This window comes from Oncorhynchus keta, chromosome 5 (assembly GCF_023373465.1).
Source record: "Oncorhynchus keta strain PuntledgeMale-10-30-2019 chromosome 5, Oket_V2, whole genome shotgun sequence".
NCBI lineage: Eukaryota > Metazoa > Chordata > Actinopteri > Salmoniformes > Salmonidae > Oncorhynchus > Oncorhynchus keta.
The window spans coordinates 19,715,322-19,740,272 of record NC_068425.1 but is presented as its reverse complement, the minus strand read 5'-3'; the positions used below and the strand labels follow the sequence as shown (position 1 = coordinate 19,740,272).

At 44.1% G+C, this 24,951-nt stretch overlaps 1 protein-coding gene and 1 pseudogene across 1 annotated transcript in view; both read right to left on the bottom strand.

The window, feature by feature from the left end:
* The window catches only part of LOC118384188 (cilia- and flagella-associated protein 52-like), a 43,280-nt pseudogene extending 40,114 nt beyond the window's left edge, over positions 1-3,166 (bottom strand).
* A 19,243-nt stretch (positions 3,167-22,409) lies between these two features.
* Positions 22,410-24,951, bottom strand: part of LOC118384678 (netrin-1-like) — a 44,169-nt gene continuing 41,627 nt past the window's right edge. The window contains exon 7 of the mRNA XM_035771410.2: positions 22,410-23,130. Coding sequence (XP_035627303.2) covers positions 22,811-23,130 — 320 coding nt within the window. The 3' untranslated portion in view covers positions 22,410-22,810. The remainder of the gene's footprint in view (positions 23,131-24,951) is intronic.

Below are 24,951 nucleotides of genomic sequence, written 5' to 3'. Positions count from 1 at the left end.
AGGTTGGTCATCATTAAATCATTTTTTGGATTTACACAATTTAATTGTCTACCTAGTCTATGAACACCAGACAACTTTTACAACAGTAGCTTTTAGAGAAGCATTTAGAAGCTCTGTTGATGAAATAAGACCTCTGGGCTCAGGCTGTAGGTTTAGCTGTATTTGGCCTGGAGAAATATGGAGGGGAGGCTGGGCCCCTGGAGAGCAGGACACGGGGAAGAACAGGATATGTCTTTTAAAATAAATGCTTGGCAGGAGAAGGTCTTCACACAGCCGGACCCTGACCCTGGGACCTGCCACAACGTGAGTAACACTCAGTCCCCATGTCCTGCAGGTCCTGCCTTTAGGGTGGGAAGGTGGTCTTGGTAGGAATGAGTGATGCTGGACTGGAGGTACTGGAGAGATAAACTGAAACACTGAAGTATCTAAGGAAATTGGTTTGGCTGAACTGGTGAGCAACAGAGCTGTTAACTGTAAGGTCCAATTATTCTGTTATCTGGCTTTTATTAACTTCCTCTGTGTCTAACTGAGTCCAAGAGTAAGTCAACTGTGCTATTCTGATTCCACACCACCATTTCATTGTAATGTAAGCTTGAAGCCATTTAAAAACATCACTATCTGTCTCACATAACTCAACTCTACAGTGGATAAACTCTCCAAAGTGGTTATATCAGTTCAGAAGTACTTCATTCTCTGTGAGATTTGCTCTCGTTATTTTTAAACTCCAGAGGTTATATCGATCCATAAATCACCTGACTCACAGTGCCTAAACGTTCCAGCTTCAGCCTGCCTGTCTGACAATGGAGTTATGACCTGCGGGTGGAGCGGTGAGCGGCGGCCCAATCTCCTCCGGGCCCGCTCCCCTCTCCACGGCACTCGTGTACATATTTAGAAAAGTGTGGGGTGGCGGAACAGTGTCGGGTTGTGGGTCAGTCTCAGTGGTGGGATGCTGCAGTCCCTCAGCACCTCTACTGGCAGCATGATGATATACTACTGTACTGTAACAGCACAACTCTCTGTGGTCTCTTAGGAGGGAAATACAGGATCTACATGATAAACTCTGGGTCCCTGTCAGCAAGACAGAGACATTTTTCATGATTAAACAGAGAAAGGGCTGAGTGATTGTAGAGGCAAGAGTACTGTACTGGGAGTCTCGTTTCGGTTTCACATTTATCCATCTTCTCCAACTATGTGCTTTCGACAAGGTTTGGCAGAGCAATGAAGAAGGCTTGTGTGTAACATATCCCTCTTGCCAAGCTTTGGCAGAAATCTCTCACATACTGATTGTCTGGCAACAGAGCATGCACTAGTGATGTCATCCACAGGTCCACCGTCTCTTTCTTCCTCCATTGTGTGGAGTTTCAACAGAACAGATTTGGGCTCGTCCTTCGGCTTTTTCTCTTGCTCCTTGTCCAACTGTTACTCTGTCATTGAGAACAATCTCTTTTGTTTTTCCTCAACCTATAAGCTATGATCGGACAGGATGATGTTTTACTGGTTGGAGATTGAATCATACCTTTATCCTCATCAGTCATAGACAGGTCTGATGGATGAGGATTTTAAAACTTTCCCCCAGTTGAATGGCAGCCATTGAGGATAGCAGATGTGTGCACCACCAGGCTCTCACCTCCTCTCACTCCTCTTCTTGGCTGCATCCATTATTGGCAGGTTAGGCTCAGTGGATGGGGCCTTCAGTAGTAGCCAGGGGCACTGGGAGGGCTGTGGCCCAGATAGTGAATGGACCAGGGTCTCCATCACAGCGGCTGAGGTCAGAGGTTATGGAGGAAGCAAAAACGTTGTTGGAAAAGAGATGGACAGGGAAAAGGGAGTCCATCTATCATTCTGGGAGACAGAGCATGTCCAGTGTATCTGTTGGAGGTTTCAATGCCCTCTCCCTACAACTGCCAGAGCATCTGCTAGGTGTCATAGGGTGCAAGGTTTGGACCATTGTAAGACACAGCATGTCCAGTGTGTCTGTTGGAGGTTTCAATGCCCTCCCTACCACTGCCAGAACATCTGCTAGGTGTCATAGGGTGCAAGGTTTGGACCATTGTAAGACACAGCATGTCCAGTGTGTCTGTTGGAGGTTTCAATGCCCTCCCTACCACTGCCAGAACATCTGCTAGGTGTCATAGGGTGCAGGGTTTGGACCATTGTAAGACACAGCATGTCCAGTGTGTCTGTTGGAGGTTTCAATGCCCTCCCTACCACTGCCAGAACATCTGCTAGGTGTCATAGGGTGCAGGGTTTGGACCATTGTAAGACACAGGCATTTCACTAATCAAGTGACGACAATACATTCATTTTCAATACTTTTTTAATGCCCATTCATTTAAAGTAAAGAATTGCTAAGTTATGAATTGTGTGACTGGTTTAGCCATTGAGTAATTTTCAGTTTTCAGGGATAGATTAAGAAGTTTAATATATGAATAGTAAAATCGGAATAAATTTGCACCCTTAAAAGTTTAAGAGGAAAAGAGATACAACAGTGGCTGCTTGGCTTATCTTTCTGTGGGTGCCAGTGGCAAATAGTAACTCAGCGTAAGGCAGTTGTTGGCATGGCCGCAGCAAGCTGTGTGCTGTGTGCTGGCTCAGCGAGGGGACAGTGTCCCTGATTTCACGGCAGAGTGAAGGAAGCGTGCTCCCCTGTTTGACTGGGAAGAGGGAGGAGAGGCTGAGGCAGTAGGTCACAGCAGGGAGCCTATTAAACACTATCCAATAGCACCACAGGAGCTCCTGTTGTCCCCCAGGAGCAATGGGGATTATTAACCTGTGATCTAGGGGATTGTTCAGACATAGTGGGGAAGTTACTGGAGGAATGTGCACAAAAAGTTGCTCCATAGTGCAATTCTTGAGTATTGAGCTATTTTCATATGGTGCAGATTATTTCTGGTCCAAATGAATCATACCCTACCAAGCCAAGAAGATGACATGAGTTATGTCAGTTATGTCTGTCTGTGTGTGTAAGTACGAGTGTTTCCTATCACTGAAGAGGGATCTCTCTTCCTGTGCTGATGGGAAGTTGTTTCAAGCGCTTTCTACCAAAACATTTGTATTGGCTGCAGAGCTTGTGTTCACCACAAACAACCTCTCTCAGCCAGCCTCTGTGTTTCCTCAGCTGGTGGATAACCTCCAATGCCTCACGCATCTCTTCTCTGCCATCCATTTCCCGCTCTCCATCTCCTCCTTTCCCCCCTTTCAACACTTCAAAAGATGGCCAACATCCTATACGCTGGCTCACTCTGTTCCATGATCTCAGGCTGAAGGAAATTAAATGAATATGAAATTAAAGGCATTCGTACCAAATCAAGCACATCAAGCAAATTGCTATTTTAACTTTGATCCAGAAAGTGCCAGATTACATTAAGACATGCAAAGCTTAGGGTATAGTAACGACAACAGCAGCCTCCAATTATATGTATGCATTTGCTACAAATCAACAAATAGTGTTAAGGACAAATTAGGTGCCAGTAATTTATTTATTGCATATTATTTAAAAAAATAAACACTTTAATAGATACAGTACGTGGTATATCGGACAGGATCAACCGACAGTCATCTAACTTGTATTTAGTATGTGCTTAGAATGTTGGATTTGTCCTGTGACGAATAGTTAAAGACAGGTCTGACCTAAGAGGGGTGAGGTCATTTGTTCTTTACTGCTAACGATAGAGTGGCTCACATCTGTACAGCAGGTTTATCTACCACCCACCTCTGACAGCCTATCATATAGGCAGCTAGATGTTGATTTACTTGAACTGAATGGGAGCTGACTATTCAAAGGGATATCTGTATCAGTACAGTCATCTCTCAGCCTTTATTCTACTTCAATAGTATCAGGTCACTGATCAACTCCTGGCTCCATGTTCCAAGGCTGACAAGAATGACAGCTTAATTATCACAGTTTTCCTCAAAACGCCTTGATCAACTGATCAAATGGTTCAAAACTGATTGACTTTTGTTTGCATTTACAAAGGAATATGCTATATGTCTCTCATATGAATAAGACTGGTAGTATATCTAAGACCAATACTATACAGTATCCTCCAGATGTCCCAATTCACCTTGTGGTCCAATGCTGAAGACCCCCCTCAGCTTCAAAGTGGCCATACTAACACATAGCTCAATGATTCCTGCTGTTATTGTTTTTATATCTCACTACTCGGTTATGAGTAGGAATCAGCTACGTGGTGCCGTGAGGAGGGAAGAGAGAGAAAGGCGAGAGAAGGAATGGGGTGACTGGCGGTACTTTGAAGTTCGGCGTTCTCTGAAAAGGGTAGAAATCACCTGCCATAAAGAGGTCCAGAGACATGAGTAAGCACTGAGCTATTTGTTCTGGTGCCCGTGTGGTTATGCGTCTCCAGGGAGGGCTCGCCCTGCCGCTCTGGCCTTTGTGAGATCACATCAGTGTGGATCAGGCAGGCAGGGGTCCAGCCGGAGGTGGAACTAATGACTTCATGTGTTCACAGACACTTCAGAGAGCCAGATGCTGGGAGGGGGAGAAGAGACACCCTGGAGTTTTCACACCACGTCCCCCAGAGAGGAGAGGGGGCGTGGTCAGGCCTCTCACATGCACATACTGCAGTCACATACAAATCAGTGTATACACACACACACCCATGGTCACACACTCTCACGCACTCAACACACATACACATTCAGACCGATCCTTTGTCTATGAGGGGAGTGTTTCCACAGTTTCCAGACAGTTTTTTCATTGATGTGGAATGTACTCTAATAAATAGGATTCTGGCCCACATCTATCTATTCGATATGATCTGCCTGTCCCAGTAAAAGTCACGTACAGGTTCCGGTGCTCGTGGTCTGCAGTCTTATTGATGCTGTCCTGACCTCAAGGATCTGACATCTTATTTAAAGTGGTTAATGATTCCCATCTTTCAGAGTGTTACAGCTGTCATACCAGTAATCCCCCATCGGAAGGATCGCTCCAAGGGAAGTCAATGTCTGGACACTTTGACCTATGATTCTCTTGAGCAAAGTCCATTGAAAATGGTCAATATTATATATATATATATATTACCAAAATAGTGCATTACTTCTCCTTGATATAGGAGTAAACAGTGACTCAATGATCTACTCAATTTGGTCTTTGGCTGTTGGAAATATCATAATACCTGGGCTGGGTGCTTGTGAGGTGCTGTGGTGGCTGAGATATAATTGGAAACATGCAGCTTTAGTGAATGCCCAAACCAGATAGATGGCCAATAATGGGTCTCACAGCACAGTGATGTATTGGTTGGGTGTGAAGTATTAATTCTGCTTTCATGCAGTTCTTTGTCCACAAACTCCATTGCCTATTAATTTCAAACAAGGCCAGTTTTTCACTTATTAGCCTTCAGTTGAATGTTGTTATTTGGGGCTTTGTGTCCAATCAGCGGCGGCTTACAAGAAATACGAAACCTTAATAGAAACCTTGTAAACTCTAAACAGAAGCGTGAATAACACTGTCTTTAAGCACTGGGTTTGGTTACACTGTTACAGACACTGTTACAGACACACACAAAAAAATATGGAGGAAAACAAGGTGTCGTGACTGGAGGGCCAATGAAGGAGTCCAACCTCTTCCTTTGAGTCAATTGCTTCCTGATAGGCATTCAGCAGTGATGCAGTATGTGGTAATGTTGTGAGAATGCCTCTGTGAGTGACAACAGCACACAGAGTTGGAATGTGACTGTCAGTAATCCCCATGTTACTCCAAACCAGACCGGAAGGCTGGCAGAGGCCAGAGAACACAGTGATTCCACCCTTTCCTTTTCTCCGTATTACATCCTGGTTCTGTAAGGATCAAAGAGGAGAGGCATCACATACATCCTCAGTCAGCCCAAGAGGGTGATTCTCATTGGAGCCTGGCCACCTCAAAGATGTAAGAAGGGGGTGAGCACCATTGGTGGCTGGTGGCTTGAAAATTGAGGAGGGTGGGAGACCCACGGTATAGGCGCGGAACGAACGGAGACGACAAAGAGTGATTTAAAAATCGTCAAAGACTAATTATTTTAACCTAAAGCATTTAATAAATACATTTATAGTACACTATTATGGAGAATGGGAATGAGAGGGCTACATACAGTGATGGAAAGGGATCACAGCAATGAATGGATGACGGTATGAGGCACGAGTTAAGGTGTTCAGAGGCTTGACTTCAGTGCAGGAAAGGATTTGACTGGGAAGACAAAAAACAATAACATACTACACAGACAAAAATAATGATTTCAAATCAAATGTTGTGTCACATTCACTGAATACAACAGGTGGGACATAAATACATAATGTTACCAATTATTTTACCCTGACCAAATGGACAGTGCACATACTGTCGGCTGTATGCAGCTGCTCTTATTAGTAGCCTACAGTTGATCAGAATGAAAAATTGTCTCGTTTTCATCAGCATGCCAGATCTCTAATGTTTAGGTGTAGCTTAAGGCTGCTGCAACATTTATGTAAGTAGTTTTTGCTTGTGTCTGTCTGGAGTGATTGTGTTTTCTTTGCTGAATAAATACCGGAGGAAAGTGGAAAGCCTACTTGAGCGCGTGCGAAATTATGCGCTGCGTCAACCTCTCTCTTTCGTCTAAATGTTTATGGATGATGCGATGGAAGCTATCAAATCATTCTGAATTGATTTCGACATTCCAGAAAAGACAGTCAAAAGTTCCCTATGTTCAGCAAGTAAAGCATCGTAACGTGCAATTTCCGCTGCAAGCTCCTTGTAGTTGCCCTTGTTAGCGGAACTTTCCCTCTCGTTGTATCCTCTAAAAACCTATACTTGCATGCCCAAAGACGCAAAGGTGTTGATAAGCCACTTGATAACATCCCTGTTTCTTCTTACTTTCTCGTTGTGTTACGCTGTTTGAATATGCAAGACCTTCGTCAAGATCGATGCGGGTTTTCCCCAGAAGCTTAAATCGGATGTGGACTTTTGTATGCTCCCTGCTTTTGTTTAGCGGTTTAGCTGAACGATAGATGTTCTGGAGGCTACTGTATCGCCCTTTCGCACAAGGCTCAGACTTTCCATGAAGCAGGCAAGGCCAGCAATACAGGCTGCTTGATGAAAGCCTCCCTGTTAACCAGCTATACTTTTGATCCCAATTGGTATTGAACGGGCTCACATGTTCATCCTTCTTTGTGAAACTGATCTCAGGCAGAGGTCGACCCATGGTTTTAATTCGCACCTTTTCCGTGTACCCCAGAGAATGAAAGCGGTTCGTCAACAAAATTGTCGGTAGTGTTGGCGGCGAAAAGTGCACACTCGAGCTGGCAGCTACTGATACTTGCTACTGAAGTTAGCAAGGCAAATTGAAATAAATTACACTCACTGGGCACTGGGCAACTGGGCAAGTTCTAAAATCAAGAAAACTATTTATAATCTACCTCCTCCATCTCCTGTAATTTTAAGAAACTAATTTGAATTTAATAATATCCCCAAAAATGCTCAACTATCACTTCAATCTCTATATAATAATTTCCCCAACTCACCATGCTTCTCACACATAGAACCCCCCCCCCCCATTCTCTGAGGTGACAATGAGTCAGGAACAGCCCAGGAGGCTGACCCTGAAACACAGTCTCTGCATGCAACCCAGCAAAACAGGCACACCGTCAATTGGTCATCACTTGCCCTCACTATAATGCAGTATGAAAATGTGTCTAAAGCATGTTAGAAAACGCTCTAAAACACTCCTAGCCAACTCCTATTACATCCCAATCCCATTCTGAATAATGTCTCTGCACATTTTTTTTTTTTTAAATGTCCTTATTTGCATATTTGTCTTGTTGTGAACAGTATCATTCAAACATGGATTTATGGCACAGTGGAAAATGTTTTCAAAAAGTTAGTGCAGAGTCTTTATTCAGAATGGGATTCTGATGTACACTCTTAGAAAAAAAGGAGCATTGTAGAATTTTAAAGGGTTCTTCAGCTGTCCTCATCGGAGAACCCATTGAACTAAATAGGGTTCCATGTTCCATCCCTTTCTACAGAGGGTTCTACGTGGAACCCAGAAGGGTTTTTACCTCAAACCAAAAAGGGTTATCCTATGGGGACAGCTGAAGAACCCTTTTGGAAACTTTAAAAAAAAGAGTGTAATATGAGTTGGTGTGGAGTGTTTTCTAATGTGTTAGACATATTTGCATATTCCATTATAATGAATGGAATGTCAGCTAAATGTGACAATCAATTGTCTATGTAACAAAACAATATATATATATACCAAGCTATATATATTTAAAAAAATGTTTGGGGTGGTCAACTACAAGCACAGAAAGAATGAAAATAAGGCCACATGTACAAATGGGTGAACTTTCCCTTTAGACTTTGAGTTTCTGCATTTCAATCTCAATGATATGATCAAAAGTGTTTTTCCATTTAGCAGGAGTTGTTTTACCAGACACATAATATGATGCAGTGACTCAGGTAGAGACAACTAGACACAGCTTATTAAGATGCTGAAAGATTCACGCCACCCTCTGTGTGATTAGCAGTATATTGGGCTGAGATGCACTGCCACACTCCATTAGTGGAACCGTGCCATCAGAGAGATTCAGTTCATCAGCTTGCCTCTAAATTCAAATGTTCTGGATGTTGAGTGCTTGTTATTTTCTCAACAAAACAAATAGGATACCTGTTGATTTACGTGCAGTGTACAGTAAACAGAAAATATACAGCATGGCTTTCTCAGTTGTTTGTGTGTGGGCTGGCATGTGTGTGTGGCAGGTGTCGCACAGTGTCTCCCCATGCAGAACCATTGAACTGAAAGGGTTTCAGAGCTGTGGTCTTTCACGATAATGGACGGGCGGGTATCTTTGGGCCGACAAAGGCAGCTATTTTCCAGGCATGTTAATCACACTCTGTCCTCCATCACAATGGAAAGAAGGAGCTGTGTCCAGATGGGAGCCATCAGTCTACATCCCTCTCTCTGTCAGGCATCTCAAACATGACATGTCCAGCACTGGGTGGGACCAGGAATGCGATCTGATCTGCAAAATGGTTCCGATTATGTTAATAAAACATAGGCCTATTTGGGAGCAGTATAACGTTGAGTGGACATTCTCCCTTTCTACTTATATTGGGTCTTTGTCCAGCTACTGTGATGTGCGTAAACCATCCATATTCTGCGATGTTTTAACATTATATGCCCACGGGGAGAAACTATGGTGCCTGTAAGTGTGACATAGCCTATTTAAAAACAAGTTGTTGCTGTCACGGATCCCCCGGTCCTGCTGCTCATTCCGTTCACCAGCTCCAGAGGTCTAAGTCACCGGTCTTCTAGGAGTCACTGAACTGAATTCATTATCGCCAACCCCGGACTGTCTTGTCTCATTACGCACACCTGGTTCCTATTCCCCCTGATTAGTATGTGTATACATGTGCCCTCTGTTCCCCATTGTCTTTGTCGATTATTGTACCATGTCCGTTGGTACCTGTGCGCTGTTGTATCGGCTTTCGCGCTACGTGTTATTGCGCTCTTGTTATTACGGGTCTCCTCCGGTGTATTATTTAGAGGTTTACACCTCGCTCTATTGTTTGGGTTAAAACCCTGTTTAAAAAAAAAATATATATATATATATATACATACATACATACATACATACATACATACACACACACACACACACACACACACACACACACACACACACGTGTTTGTTTTGGGCTTCGTCCCCGTCGTTGTCATGATGTACTTTATTTTGGGTGGAGAAATAAAAAAAAACTATTATGTATTCCTGCGCCTGTCTCCTATCATTATACAGCGTGACAGTTGTTTCGTTTCGCAACCAGGCAGATCAAAGTTTCTGATGTCCTGGTAGTCTAAGTTCATTTGTCAGAGACGTGTTCGTTGTGCACTCAGTAAGGGCAGGGGGCTGGAATTGGCCTTCCCGTGGCTAAGCCGCCTGTCTGACCCAAGCCTTCCTTCTCTGACCCCGTGGAAGATTGCCATCAGAGGTGTTTTTGATGTTGTATTGATGTTTGGCATTTGATGTCAGTGCTGCTTTGATGCCGATGTTGAACTTGTATTGGAACATCACCCCGTGTTCTTGGAGTAGCTGCATTAGAGCTGGTGTCCAAAGTGGAGGTGTCTGTTCCTCTGTTCCTCTTTGATCCTGACTGCTGATTTGTCACCAAGCTAACTCTTCAGCTAAAGGGGTTACGGTCTACCGTCACCACAGAGCTCTGCACTCTTTACTCTATTTCTAAAATAAATCTTTCTCTTACATGAATAATTAATGCAGTACCTGATGCTCAATAAGTTACAGGGACCATGAGGCAGTCAAGAAGTAAAGGAGACTAGGAGATTTCCTAGTTCTCCATCGGTTCTGCAGGTACAGTTATGTTCCTTTGTGACTGATGTCTTCCTGTATTAATCCGACAACCAAAAGGCCTGATTTATTAGCATCCTATGAGCAGTTTGCTTTGACTGTGCTTTTAGTAGAAAAGAACTACAGGCAGAGAGTAATGGCAAAACCAGACCCATGCCCCTAAACATACTGCAGCATGGTAAGAGTTTTCTTAGTTCAGTTTCTAACATTTTCATTGCATAGTGATTCAATGTGTACAAGTTAATTCTCTACACAGACCATCTTTCCAGATGCTGAGACGGATATCTTCAGCAGTGTCTCAACAATATCTTTGTGGCACATTTACTTTATGGAAATCGTAGGGCAGCACGTTTGGAGGCTTACAAGCATGCTAGAAGTGCTGAGCATACCAAGTCACCCTGAGAATATAAGGTTGTCTACCTCACTCTCACTAAATGTATGCCTTGAATCAACTTCACTATCATCTTCAGGCCTTTCACACCATATATACCCAGAGTTGTACAGTGGTTTCTTTTGGCTCCTCGGTGGTGCAACAGCGAAGGGGGAAAAAGGCAAGGGGAAAAAGTGATTGTGAAATGTGGGAGCGAGTGTATTTGGCAGAGCTCGGCTTGTTTGCTCAGTAAACCCCAGGCCTGTGTTTTGCTGAGGGAAATGCCCACATTGTTGGGCCTGGAGACCGTGGTTACAGGCCACCATGGGGCCCAGCCAGGCAGGTCTGGAGAAACAACAAGATGAAGGTCAGCTAATATAGCAGTTAATTCCACTTCCTGGTCCCCATGACACCAAGTGAGGTTTATTTGAAGATCCCAGACCCCAAAGTCACTGTGCACTTTGTTTAGTCCATGAGTATTTTTCGCCTGAGCCAACACTTGCGGATATTAATGTATTCTGATGAAGAGAGGGGGAAAGAGGGGGATTCTGGGCCGGGAACATTCCAATTTCACCCACCATTTTCTGACCCTATTCTGTTTTATTTCTGAATGCTCATAGCAGAAAAGCGTAGAAAAGTCTGAATGAAATGTTCATATCAATCAGGTGTCTGAAATAGTGGCAAATTTTTTTTGATAATTTCTTCCTAACTTTGTTTGGTCTCTTTTTGGATAGTCTATTAAAACAGTGGAAGATAAGAACAGCGGTTTACTGTGAGGCAGCTGAAAGGCTTTCCTAGTTGAGCAGATCCTTTCACTACCATTGAGATGTTATTCCACTCATACCTACTTTGGCCCTGACAGTGTGTGTGAATAGACATTAAATTAGCTAGTTTATGAGCTGATTGTCTTACCCATAATTCACCTCAGGCCTCTGAGAATGGTGAGGGGGTGGCTGAAAAATATAGTATGCACCGTCCAAAAGCCAAGTGGCTTAATCCTGTATGGAAATGGTCATGAGAAGAATGAAAACCAACCCTCTCTATGTGCTCTTGGGTACCCAGGCAGGAATGTAGGCCTCTAGTGGGGCTTCTCCAAGATGCATAAGAAAAGCCTTTGTGCTCCAATCTAGTAAAGCCAGAAATACAGCTTTTGAACCATAGGCGTTGAAAGAAAGAGATAAATAGAGAGTGAGATGGGGGAGAGAGTGATTAAGTGAGTGAAGGGGGGTCTGAGGGTGTTAGTGTCAATTGCTGAGGGTGTAACACGTTTTGGAATCCAAGAGGCTATGTGTGTGTGCGTGTTTGTGTGTGTGAGGGATGACATCAAGTGCTTCTTTGAGGCCTCCCTCGATTTAGACTCCATTAGGTTCTTCGTTCTCTGTTTCATGGAGTCCCATTCTCCCATGCTTAAGCCTCACTGTGAATGAAGGGTGTGAACGATTGAGGGATGGAAGAGGGCCTGGAAAATAGAAAGCAGAAAGGTTGTGTTTGTGTATTATTTGTAAACTATTGACTGATGAATAGACTTGTATTACTGTATTGTAGAATTGGAGGCCTGGGCACTGTGTCGCAGCATCTTAACCATGTTACTGTATGTGTGTGTGACCTGGTGTGCAGAAGTTCATTCATGGAGACAAGACTAGCCAGTCTTATTTTATGTCTGTGAGTTGATATCTATAAAACATTTGCGTAAAATTAAAACAGTAATGTATTTGTGATGGCGTAACAGTGTATAGAAGCCGTTTTACATTCCCGACCAATTCCAACTATTTAGTTTTTTATGGTGATCTTAACTTTCTCTGCCATCCTTTCCTATGACCGAAACGTCTTCTGGACATCTGCACAGCGGTAACCTTGATTGGGATGAAGATTTCTACTTTAATGAGTCGGCAGCTCTAAACATTCTGCTTACCAGGTACTAATCCCCGGGACTCGAAGGAGGAAGTGGTGGAGAAAAAGAGGCAGCCTCCTGACGAGATTATGTCGCCAAACAAATTGATCGCCATTAGCCTCTGTTCTGTTCACAAATGTACAATCACTGGAGAACAAACTCCGGTGTATGGAGTGTTCTCATCCTAATATTGATGTCCTAATATTGTATGTGACTAAACAGGACGGAAGCTCCGGGTAAGGCTAGGAGGAGGGTTGTGTTCCTTTGTTAACAGCAGCTGCTGCGAGATCTCTAATGTTAAGGAAGTCTTGAATTTTTGCTTGTGTGAATTAGAATAGCGCATGATAAGTTGCAGACCATACTATTTACCACACTATTTATATTTTTCGTAGCTGTCTATTTAATAGCACAAACCGACGCCTGCACTAAGATTGCACTCAATGAGCTGTATAGAGCCATAAGCAAACAAGAAAATGCACATCCAGAGGCAGCACGTTTTGTGGCCAGTGATTTTAATGACAACTGAAATCGTTTTACCTCATTTTTACCAGCATGTCACCTGTGCTACTAGGGGCGACACAACTCTTGATCACCTTTACTCCACACACAGAGACACATAAAAGGCTTTTCCTCACCCTGCCTTTGGCAAATCTGACCATATACACTGCTCAAAAATAAAGGGAACACTAAAATAACACATCCTAGATCTGAATGAATGAAATATTCTTATTAAATACTTTTTTCTTTACATAGTTGAATGTGCTGACAACAAAATTACACAAAAATTATCAATGGAAATCAAATTTATCAACCCATGGAGGTCTGGATTTGGAGTCACACTCAAAATTAAAGTGGAAAACCACACTACAGGCTGATCCAACTTTGATGTAATGTCCTTAAAACAAGTCTAAATGAGGCTCAGTAGTGTGTGGCCTCCACGTGCCTGTATGACCTCCCTACAACGCCTGGGCATGCTCCTGATGAGGTGACAGATGGTCTCCTGAGGGATCTCCTCCCAGACCTGGACTAAAGCATCTGCCAACTCCTGGACAGTCTGTGGTGCAACGTGGCGTTGGTGGATGGAGCGAGACATGATGTCCCAGATGTGCTCAATTGGATTCAGGTCTGGGGAAAAGGCGGGCCAGTCCATAGCATCAATGCCTTCCTCTTGCAGGAACTGCTGACACACTCCAGCCACATGAGGTCTGGCATTGTCTTGCATTAGGAGGAATCCAGGGTCAACCACACCAGCATATGGTCTCACAAGGGGTCTGAGGATCTCATCTCGGTACGTAATGGCAGTCCGGCTACCTCTGGCGAGCACATGGAGGGCTGTGCAGCCCCCCAAAGAAATGCCACCCCACACCATGACTGACCCACCGCCAAACCGGTCATGCTGGAGGATGTTGCAGGCAGCAGAACGTTCTCCACAGCGTCTCCAGACTCTGTTACGTGTGCTCAGTGTGAACCTGCTTTCATCTGTGAAGAGCACAGGGCGCCAGTGGCGAATTTGCCAATCTTGGTGTTCTCTGGCAAATGCCAAACGTCCTGCACGGTGTTGGGCTGTAAGCACAACCCCCACCTGTGGATGTCGGGCCCTCATACCACCTTCATGGAGTCTGCACATTTGTGGCCTGCTGGAGGTCATTTTGCAGGGCTCTGGCAGTGCTCCTCCTGCTCCTCCTTGTACAACGGCGGAGGAAGCGGTCCTGCTGCTGGGTTGTTGCCCTCCTACGGCCTCCTCCATGTCTCCTGATGTACTGGCCTGTCTCCTGGTAGCGCCTCCATGCTCTGGACACTACGCTGACAGACACAGCAAACCTTCTTGCCACAGCTCGCATTGATGTGCCATCCTGGATGAGCTGCACTACCTGAGCCACTTGTGTGGGTTGTAGACTCCGTCTCATGCTACCACTAGAGTGAAAGCACCGCCAGCATTCAAAAGTCGCCAGGAAGCATAGGAACTGAGAAGTGGTCTGTGGTCACCACCTGCAGAACCACTTCTTTATTGGGGGTGTCTTGCTAATTGCCTATAATTTCCACCTGTTGTCTATTCCATTTGCACAACAGCATGTGACATTTATTGTCAATCAGTGTTGCTTCCTACGTGGACAGTTTGATTTCACAGAAGTGTGATTGACTTGGAGTTACATTGTGTTGAGCAGTGTACATCCTCCTGATTTCTGCTTACAAGTAAATAGTTAAACAGAAAGTACCAACGATGCGCAAAATACGGAAGTGGTCCGATGAAGAGAATTCTAAGCTACAGGAATGTTTCTCTAGCACACAGACTGGAATATGTTTCCATCCGATAACATTGAGGAGTTTAGCACATCAGTCACAGGATTCATTAATAAGTACATATCCCAAATAGAAGACATGGATTATAGGCAAGAACACTAATCCTGCTACCACCTCTGATGAGCCATCAAACAGGCAAAGCATCAATACAGGACTAAGATCGAATCCTACTACGCCTGCTCTAGCGCTCATTGGATGTGGCAGGGCTTGCAAACTATCACGGACTACAAAGGGAAACCCAGCCATTGACGCGAGCCTACCAGATGAGCTAAATGCCTTATATGCTCACTTCGAGGGAAGCAACACTGAACCATGCATGAGTGGTACCAGCTGTTCCGGACGACTGTGTGATTTCGCACTCCGTAGCAGATGTGAGTAAGACCTTTAATCAGGTTAACATTCACAAGGCTGCAGGAACGCATACTTAGAGCATGCGCTGATCAGCTGGAAAATGTCTTCACTGACATTTTCAACCTCTCCCTGACAATGTCTTTAATACCTATATGTTTCTACCAGACCACCATAGTCCCTGAATGCCAAGGTAACCTGTCTAAATGACTATCATGACTATCTGTAGCCATGAAATTATTTGAAAGGCTGGTCATGACTCACATCAACACCGTCATCCCAGGATTTCAGTGACCTGGCAGTGTGGCACCAGGACAACATCCTTTCCCTCAAAGTCAGCAAGACAATGGAGCTGATCGTGGACTACAGAAAAGGGATGGCTGAGCATGTCCCCATCCACATCGACCGGTTTGTAGTGGAGCAGGTTAAGAGCTTCGAGTTCCTCTGTGTCCACGTCACTAAAGAATGAACATGGTCCACGCCAATGTTCCCTCTAAGCTGTGTGTGGGTGTGCAGCTCCCCTGGGACTGCCGGGCAGAAGAAATACCAGCCCATGCAGAGAAGCATGAGATTCTTCTCTCAACTTTCTAGTTTTCCCCTTTAGTTAATACTATCAACTTTCCCTCTACTGTGGGAATTGCCAATATTAGCCACTTTCAATGCATACCAATACATACCGAAATAAACTATGCAAACTATGCAAGACTTAGTATGCAAAACTAACTATGAAAGAGATGTTCTTGTAGGCACAATGCACCAGAGTAGGATTCTATTGCATTGACAAGCACAACTCCTACTCCACAGACCGGTGCGACATAACCAACCAGCTGCGGTATCCCTTTATGCAAATAGAACATTGCCATATATTGATCTGTGCCATTCATTTTGAACTGGACCGTTTACAGAATGAGCGGTCGCGAGTAGATGTGCTTGTTTTGAGATCAAGGCGAGAGCTGCATGTAGCCATTTGTGCTCATTTGTTCATATTATTTGCTAATGAGTGAGTTATAGCTAATTTATAGTCAGCAATGGGGAGTGGTTGCTTCCAAAAAGAGCACAAAGCATGTGCATTTCTAGCCATCTTTGAAAAGCCAGTCAGGTAAATATTTTTTTTTCTGTCTTAAAGGGGCAGTGTTGTATTTTGAAACAGGCTTAAATAAGCTAAGTAGCCAATAGGCAGAGGGTAGCATAATTTGTCTGATTCTCTGTAATAATGGTATGGGAATAATAATGAACTTTACTTTGTAAAGTGGTTTCTTGCATCAAACAAAACATTTTCAGTCACCTCCTTGTCAGAAGGACAAGTGGATAAACAGGTTAATGTCAAGCCCTACATATTTTTTGCAAAAGTCTCACGGAATGTAGGTCTACATTGAACACCACACACCACACAACACCACACTACAGTAGGCTGAATGATATAACAGCTATTTCCATGTTAAAATATTCTGGGATGGGGCCTCCCGGGTGGCGCAGTGGTTAAGGGCTGCACTGCAGCGCCTGCTGTGCCACCAGAGACCTCGGTTCGTGGGGCGACGCACAAATGGCCTAGCGTCGTCTGGGTTAGGGAGGGTTTGGCCGGTAGGGATATCCTTGTCTCATCGCGCACCAGCGACTCCTGTGGCGGGCCGGGCACAGTGAACGCTAACCAAGGTCGCCAGGTGCACGGTGTTTACTAAGACACATTGGTGCGGCTGGCTTCCGGGTTGGATGCGCGCTGTGTTAAGAAGCAGTGCGGCTTGGTTGGGTTGTGTATTGGAGGACGCATGACTTTCGACCTTCGTCTCTCCCGAGCCTGTACGGGAGTTGTAGCGATGAGACAAGATAGTAGCTACTAACAATTGGATACCACGAAAAAGGGGGTAAAATAAATAAATATATTATGGGATGCATTTTCTCCATTGTTTTTGATGGTAGGCCACTCTGATAGGCCTACATTAGGATCAAATAGCCATAGTAGCCTACTTGGCCAATGTTAAAACTGTAACTTTAAGCAGGTACAGCCTCAGTGCTCACAATAAATGTGCGCTAGAAGTTACACAGAATTTCCACAACATTCAAGTTTGCACTCAGCAGACCTAGAATTTCCTCAAATGATGGCATTTTTTTGAGCGAACATTGGTCCACACACATCAACACAGTTGTGAAGAAGGCACGACAACGCTTCATCCCCGTCAGGAGGTTGAAAATATTTTTCATGTGCCCTCAGATCCTCAAAAAGTTATACAGCTACACCATTGAGAGCATCTTGACTGACTACATCACCGTTTGGTGCTACAAAGGGTAGTGGGTTTCCAGAAACAAAGGCACTGATTGCATCTCTGATTGCAGATAGAAGGGGATCAGAACACCATGGCTCTGGTTCTACGTGATTTAAACGCAGCCTAAAGCTTTCTCTCAAAGAAAATGTGGAGGCACTCTTCTAAAAAGTTAAATGAAGTCACTTCCCCTCACAGAGTCACTTCCCCTCAAGAGAGGAGTGGAGCAGAGGGGGAGAAAGGAAGAGGCTTTACTAGTGTCAGATTAACCATGGTGGCGCTGGAGGCACTACTGCCTGCTGAGGGCCCTGGTTGTATTGGTTCTGAGAGTTAGTCTCACGGCACCATTAGTCTCACGGCACCTCTTCTCTCCAGGCTAATCCACTCTACAAGCCTCAGTCCTCCCCTCAGCCCTTCACCATCCACCCAACCCGATAGTATTCCCGTCGATGGTTTGCATCTCAAACAGCCTCCGAATGGTGTGCAATGGTGTTGGGTGGTGTAGGTGGGAGGCTGGAGTGTGTATGTGAGTCAGAGTTGTGTGGAAGTTAATCATAACAGTGAAGTGGTACTTCACAAGAGGTGTGAACCAGGAGAATGGGGGTGGGAATCTATTCCTGGATATGATGTGAAAAGTTCAACAGCGATGTGCTCAGACCTTATTTCTACTACCTTCTACTAATAGCAGGTGGAGGGGTCCTTTGCTTCATTTAGTACCTAGTTCATTTTACCATCAGACATCACTGTCTCCACAGTAACAGAGAAAAGGGAAGCAGATGGTAATTCTATGCCCCTCAAAAGTTTCAAAGTGAAGCCAGGGAGCAAGGAGCGAATAAAACAATCGACTGGGAACTGAAAACATGGATGGTCATGTGATGGGAGGCTCCCCCATTTACTGTCAGTGGCTGTTGTAGACCAGTGGGGGGCATAGGGACACTGTCCAGCCCTGTCCTGTCATGCTGTTAGTTTGGTCCCTGTCAGACGTGCTGGCGGAAGCCTTTGTTTTCAGAGGAGTCTGCAGCCTGTTAACAGGGAAACAATGGCAGGAGTGTGCCTGGCCCTGGGCTGGATGTTTATGGAATGTACAGGGCTAAAGACGGGAATCCCACCCTGCTGCAGTCTACTGGAGACTGCCTGCATGCGAGCTGAAATCATTCCTCCTCCCAATGTCACTCCACAGCCCCCTCTCTCTGCATCCTGGAGTAGAGCCATGTGTTGCTCCAGATACTCCTGTTCTCACACTGAGAGTGAGACTCACACACACCCAGATCCCCTTTCACCTCATTTCCCATCCCTCCCTATTACACAGAGAATAGAGGGAGAGCACATCATAAAACGGTCTGAACTTTTTAGTCTGAAGTGAAAGAGTTGTTTTGGGTGTTCAGGACAGAACTGTGTTTTTGTGGAGGAGGCCTGGAGTTTGGATAGCAAGAACAGTCATCCTGGCAGCCAGCAAAACCAATAGAAACCAATAGCAGCACATAGAGAAAGGAGCAAGAGGCTTGTTGTGCAACTCCAGACACACCACATCTTTTGTGTGTCTGAATGAGCGTTATGAGTTTACACTCATCCATAGTGACCTCATCCTCTGTCTTTCTCTCCTCCACCTGTAAGGCTTGTTAGTTGGGATCTTTTTACAGCCATGTCGGCCAGTCATGTTCGTTGTTGTGGTCCCTTTCACTAATGAAGAGCACAGCCTTTTATAAAGGGGCGGTTGGTTGGATCCTTGGGAGTATTTTGGATTGTGTTTCCCTTGAGGAGGCCTAGCCTATGACCAATCAATCCTACTGTAGTGTTGGTACAAACTCCCATAACAGACAAAAAACGAACTAAGGACTTGAATTGGGGATGGGTCATTTGTATGATGATTAAAGCAGGGCTACTTTTGGCCATGAACACATTGTTGAGAAGGAAGTTCAGGATGTCATCCAATGACTACAATGCCTCCACCCCACAGTTCCATCTGTGCTGCGCATTAACTAAAAGCTTAGTGATATAATCAGCTTCATATCACGTACTTATTGTCTGTGAAGGTTATAGAGTTCAGGGATCTAAAACCAATGATGAGAAGGAATTGCTGAGTTAACTACTTTGTGTTGTTGTAAATGACTGGAGCTCTTTGGTGGTAATGTCTAATAAATGTTGAATACATTTACTCAATGAACAACTCTTAGTATTGCTGTTTCCTGTAGTCACCCTCTGTGCTGACTGTACTGAAATGACCTCTTTAACTAGGAACCTCGTGCTGTTTAGATTATTATTATATATATATTTTTCAACCTTTATTTAACTAGGTAAGTCAGTTATTAAGAACAAATTCTTGTTTACAATGATGGCCTACACCGGCCAAACCCGGACGATGCTGGGCCAATTGTGCACCGCTCTGCTCTATGGGACTCCCAATCACGGCCGGTTGTGATACAGCCTGGATTCAAACCAGGGTGTCTGTAGTGCCTTAGACCGCTGCACCACTCTTAAAGTTTAATTTAATTTTCCCAACTGCAATTCACTGTTATTGCAGGAGGAAAACAGACAAAGGCTGATGCAGTTTCATAGGGTAATGACAGACTGCGGTCTTATTGGGCCACACCATTTAGCCCACACCATTTAGCCCATGTCAATCCCAAATGACTCACTGAAGTACAGAACTACCAATGAGACACAGATGAGATGATGAGAAACAGTTGAAAGTCCACAAGTACTTTTACAGAGCTTTATTTCAGATTTACTAGGCTGTTCAATAGCTACAGACTTTTACTTTTTCATTACAGCCGTCTATTATCCAAAGCAAACAGTAACCAAAAATAAAAACAGGCAAAAACAAAAGCCACATTGTTTCATGTGTCATTAAATATATTCATTTGTGACAAACATAATATATTAGTATGCATTACAGGACATTACACAGACTTTTGCAATGGACAAAGCTAAACAACATTTACAAGCCCAAGTATGAACACAAGCAACATTCAGATATATTTTTGTAGCAGATATCTGGTCATGACTGAGTACCATTCTCCAAATGTGTGGAAAACTGGTCTAACTTTACACAGTGGACTCACTGACAGCTTTGATATGTGTAGATCCAGAGATGGATGCACTGGCACAAGAACATTTGAAATGGATTGCAATAAAAATGTCCATACAAATATGTTTTAAAAAGTGTGTGTGTATGTGTGTGAGCAGGTGTGTGAGTATGTGTGTGAGCAGGTGTGCATTTGCTTGCATTTATGTGTGTTATGTATTTCCCAAATATTTTTGGGACTGTTTATTACACAGGTTGTAGATAAGCCTCTCTCTGCTGAAATACACCCCTGGGTATGCATAACTTGTAAACAAGAGAAATCTGCCTCTTTTTCATTTATTTGTCTACCCATTTATTAAGCTTATGGTATTTAAAACTCTGGTTAATAAAACATGGACATAAATCTAGTAAATGTTTAACAAAAAATAGTAACAAACTATACAGCTATATAACATTTAAACAGCCGGTCACCCCTTTTGTTGAGTACCAAGTAACGTCTTGAAAATGGAATGTCTGCCAGGTTTGAAGTGAGAATCAGATGCAGACACAGTGTGTTGATCACACAGCTTGACTCCTGTGATATTTCATCACCCCACAGGTTTTCTTTTACAACATAATACATGTAACTTTGTACAGCATATACATACTGTACATATTGTCATCCACAATTTGGTTAGCTTAGTCAGCTAAGTAGTCAGCATGCATCTATTATTTTAACAAAACATAGGTTCATTTTGATAGGTCTTATTAAACCACATGAGGTGATTCACTGTTGAAGAAATCAGAATGTCCCCCCATCCCCCACGATCAGTCCTTTACCAGCAGAAACAGGTCAATGCTCAGTGGGATGTTCAAGCAGTACTTCGTATTTTAACAAACGTGAACAGGATAGCAAACCAAATGCATCAATCAATGACACAGAGTCAGTGGACATTAGGTTCCAGGACCAAAGGCCAAAGGCAGCACATAATCAATGACACAGAGTCAGTGGACATTAGGTTCCAGGACCAAAGGCCAAAGGCAGCACATAATCAATGACACAGAGTCAGTGGACATTAGGTTCCAGGACCAAAGGCCAAAGACAGCACATAATCAGTGAAATGTGTGATCTCCGTTTGAACAATCATGAATGGACATACATTAGTTCTTTGATGATGTTTCTAAAACCATACAGTATGTTAGTTTGTATCCTGCAAGGTGCCATTAAACACTGAACATATCTTATATGTTCTGAATACTGTTGAATACTAAATGACTAAACATTAAGTGCACTGTCAACTCGTCTATTTTAGTTCTTCTAGTTGAGAACAGAGTGCTGTCTAAATACAGTAATATTATATAATTATATCATGCCTACTGGTACTTTTATTTTGCTGAGGTCACAACCACACTGTCAGGATGGCAAGGAAATGTATCATTTAACAGACTCTTTCCCTATGCTAGTATCTGAGGAGCAACTTCTTTATGGCACTTTCATTTTGATTACATAGTTAGCAGTAATAATGAGGTAACAACCACATGAGGAGCTCTTAAAGAAGAACGGTAACTGGCAATAGCTGGCTTGTTTTTGTTTTTTTCTCCCATTTTTACAAGTATACGCTGTAACCACAGTAAAACCTAGTTTAAATGATCAATTTAACGTGTTAACACTCTTAGCAGTTTACACAGTTTATCTTGACAAGGCCTGGCAAGCAGGAGCCTCTCATTAAACATGAGAGAGATTCCCCTTAAGCCATGCCGTGCCACCTCAGCTTGCTAGAAACAACTTTACACAATATATATATATATATTGTGGGCTCTTTATAGGCTTTATAGGCTATATATATATATATATATATATATATATATATATATATATATATATATATATATATATAAAGAGCCTCTTTAAACACAGATATGTGATACAGTAGATTTTTTTCTGATGTTCTGTAAAAATGAACTGGAAATATAAAAATAATGGTATCATGAATAAAACAAAAAATAAGTAACTTATCTGAAATATTAGGTGCAAACTCTGCAATTCCACAATGAAACAAACCTTGAAGGACAAACAGAACAACGACTGTAAAAGGAGCTCCTTCACACATATGTTTCTAAAACTAATATTCTCTTTTTGCTTCCACTCAAAGCAGCAGCACTCAGTCACTTTCTCTCTCTCTCTCTGTTCACTTCACCTCTCCCTCTTTCCTCTCTCCCTCTGGTGTTTTCTCTTTCTTTCTCCTCCTCCTGTGTTCCTCAGACTCGAGGTGAGCCCCCTCTCTTTCTCTCCTCTCTGGCTCCTCTTAACACTTGCCCCTCTTGTCGCGCTGTTGGAACTTCCTCAGTCTCCGGCCCCACAGGTCCTTCCAGGGGATGAGCAGGCTGCCCTTGTCCGCCACCACGCCACTCTGCCCGGGGGAGTCATCATCCGTGCCCAGCAGCAGGTACTTCCTGCCAAGCTTGATCTTGGGGCACTTGCAGGCCACGTCCTTGGCACGCACCCACAGGAGCTGGTCACCGCGCCGGATGCGTTGTTCACCTTGCTTGTAGACGGAGATGATGTTCACTGTAAACTTCCACCACTCCCCTGCCTTGTCTCCTTTGAGGACGTGCACTTGGACAGCTGGATGACCAATGAGAAGAAGGAGTGAAGGGGGAATAAGAAAATGTCACAATAAAGCAAGCAACTTTCGAGTATAAGAGATCCAGTTAAAAGTTCATGTACAGTAAACCATAGATCCTCCTAATAACACACAGGGTAACTAAGCAGGGAATCAGCCTGTGGGTTTTTGTTCCTGGGGTCCAGACTGGCCTGGGGGTGAGCCCTCAGCTGTAAATGTCCTGTTTTACTATAGCTCCAATAACTGTTCCAATGTTTGAGTATGATTCAGGAATTGCTGACCCAGTGTGTGTGGATTGTTCCCCTGGTCCCTCCCCTCAGCCATGACCCCTGACCTCTCCTTGTTGTGTTGGCTAGCATGCTCCGTATTACATGCCCTCCCCAGGGTAAAGACAAGAAACGCTTTCCTTTCCTCAACTAGAAACGCTTTCCTTTCCTCAACTGACAAGCCTGGAGAAAAAGAAGTGGCTGGTATACTGGGTTCAACTCAGAGAGTCCAACAGTGAAAGTGCAGCATTCAACCTTTACTAAAAAAATACCACATCTGTTTGAGGTAAAAGCTCTGAAGCAAAGCCATTCCTGTGCTTTTGATAGAATGGCCTTTCAGCTGTTAAGCAGGACGCTGCACATCTTTAGAACCCTGGGCTAGAGCAACCTGGACCTGGTAGCCATTCAACCTTTCTCCCAAGAATGTGGCCCCTTAGAGCAGACAGAAATACAGCCCCCCCTTACAGCAGCTCCCCTGCATGGATTTCTCCGTCACATAAATCTACCATTACTTCATCACTCTGATTGCAAAAAAGCCTCAGTCATCGCAACAAGGGGGAAACAACTGAACTCACTGGGGTAGGAGCTAATCTGTGCTTGAGGTGAAGTGGTTTAGTTGGGAATGTGCTATTAACGATTGGACTAAAGTAGGTGGAAAATTAACCAACCTGAATAGTTTCCACTCCCAATTGTTTGAATTGACTCAATTTGGGAAACAGTGTGTGGATGGTGTGAAATGTTTCAAACACACTAATAAATACACACACACACACACACACACACACACACACACACACACACACACACACACACACACACACACACACACACACACACACACACACACACACACACACACACACACACACACACACACACACACACACACACACACAAATGCATACATGCACACACAGACACACAAGTGCACACATACACACATACACACACGCACTTGTGTGTGGACTAATGTTCGAAAAACGTAGGTGGCTGAAAATAGCACAGGAAGTATTTTTTTTCTCCTTGTCTCTCTCTCTGAATGCCAACGCTCTCTATTGCGAGCCGCATCGATTGTCCCCCATAACAGCCTGGAACGTTCTAAGAGAACAGGAAGGGGGGCCATGCTAGTGTGAGCAAATTGTACACAATTTCAGAAGAAAGGAGGCCTGTTGGGCTGAGTAGAGCACGCTCTCACAGTCCTGCCATTCATTAACAATGTGTCTCTGGGCTGGAGCCTACTCCTTCATCCAAACACATAAAGGGTGTGTGGGGGGGTGGAGTGGGCCACTATTTATCTTCCCAGCCACAGAGAGGCTTCCAGAAGAATCGGGATGTGTTCCGACCTCATGAGCTATCCGGGTTCTGCTCCCAGAGCCCCATCCAAGAGCAGCGTGAGAATCCAGCAGAGATAGCCCTCTTCTCTCTGGGTCGCTTTTACTGACCGACTGGCTAACGAGCTCCCGGGGTGAATGGACCAGACTCAGCTCTCTGCTGTCTGACACCACCAATGCAGAACCCTCTGTCACTCTATGGGCCGCTCAGGAAATTGGTAGTTCT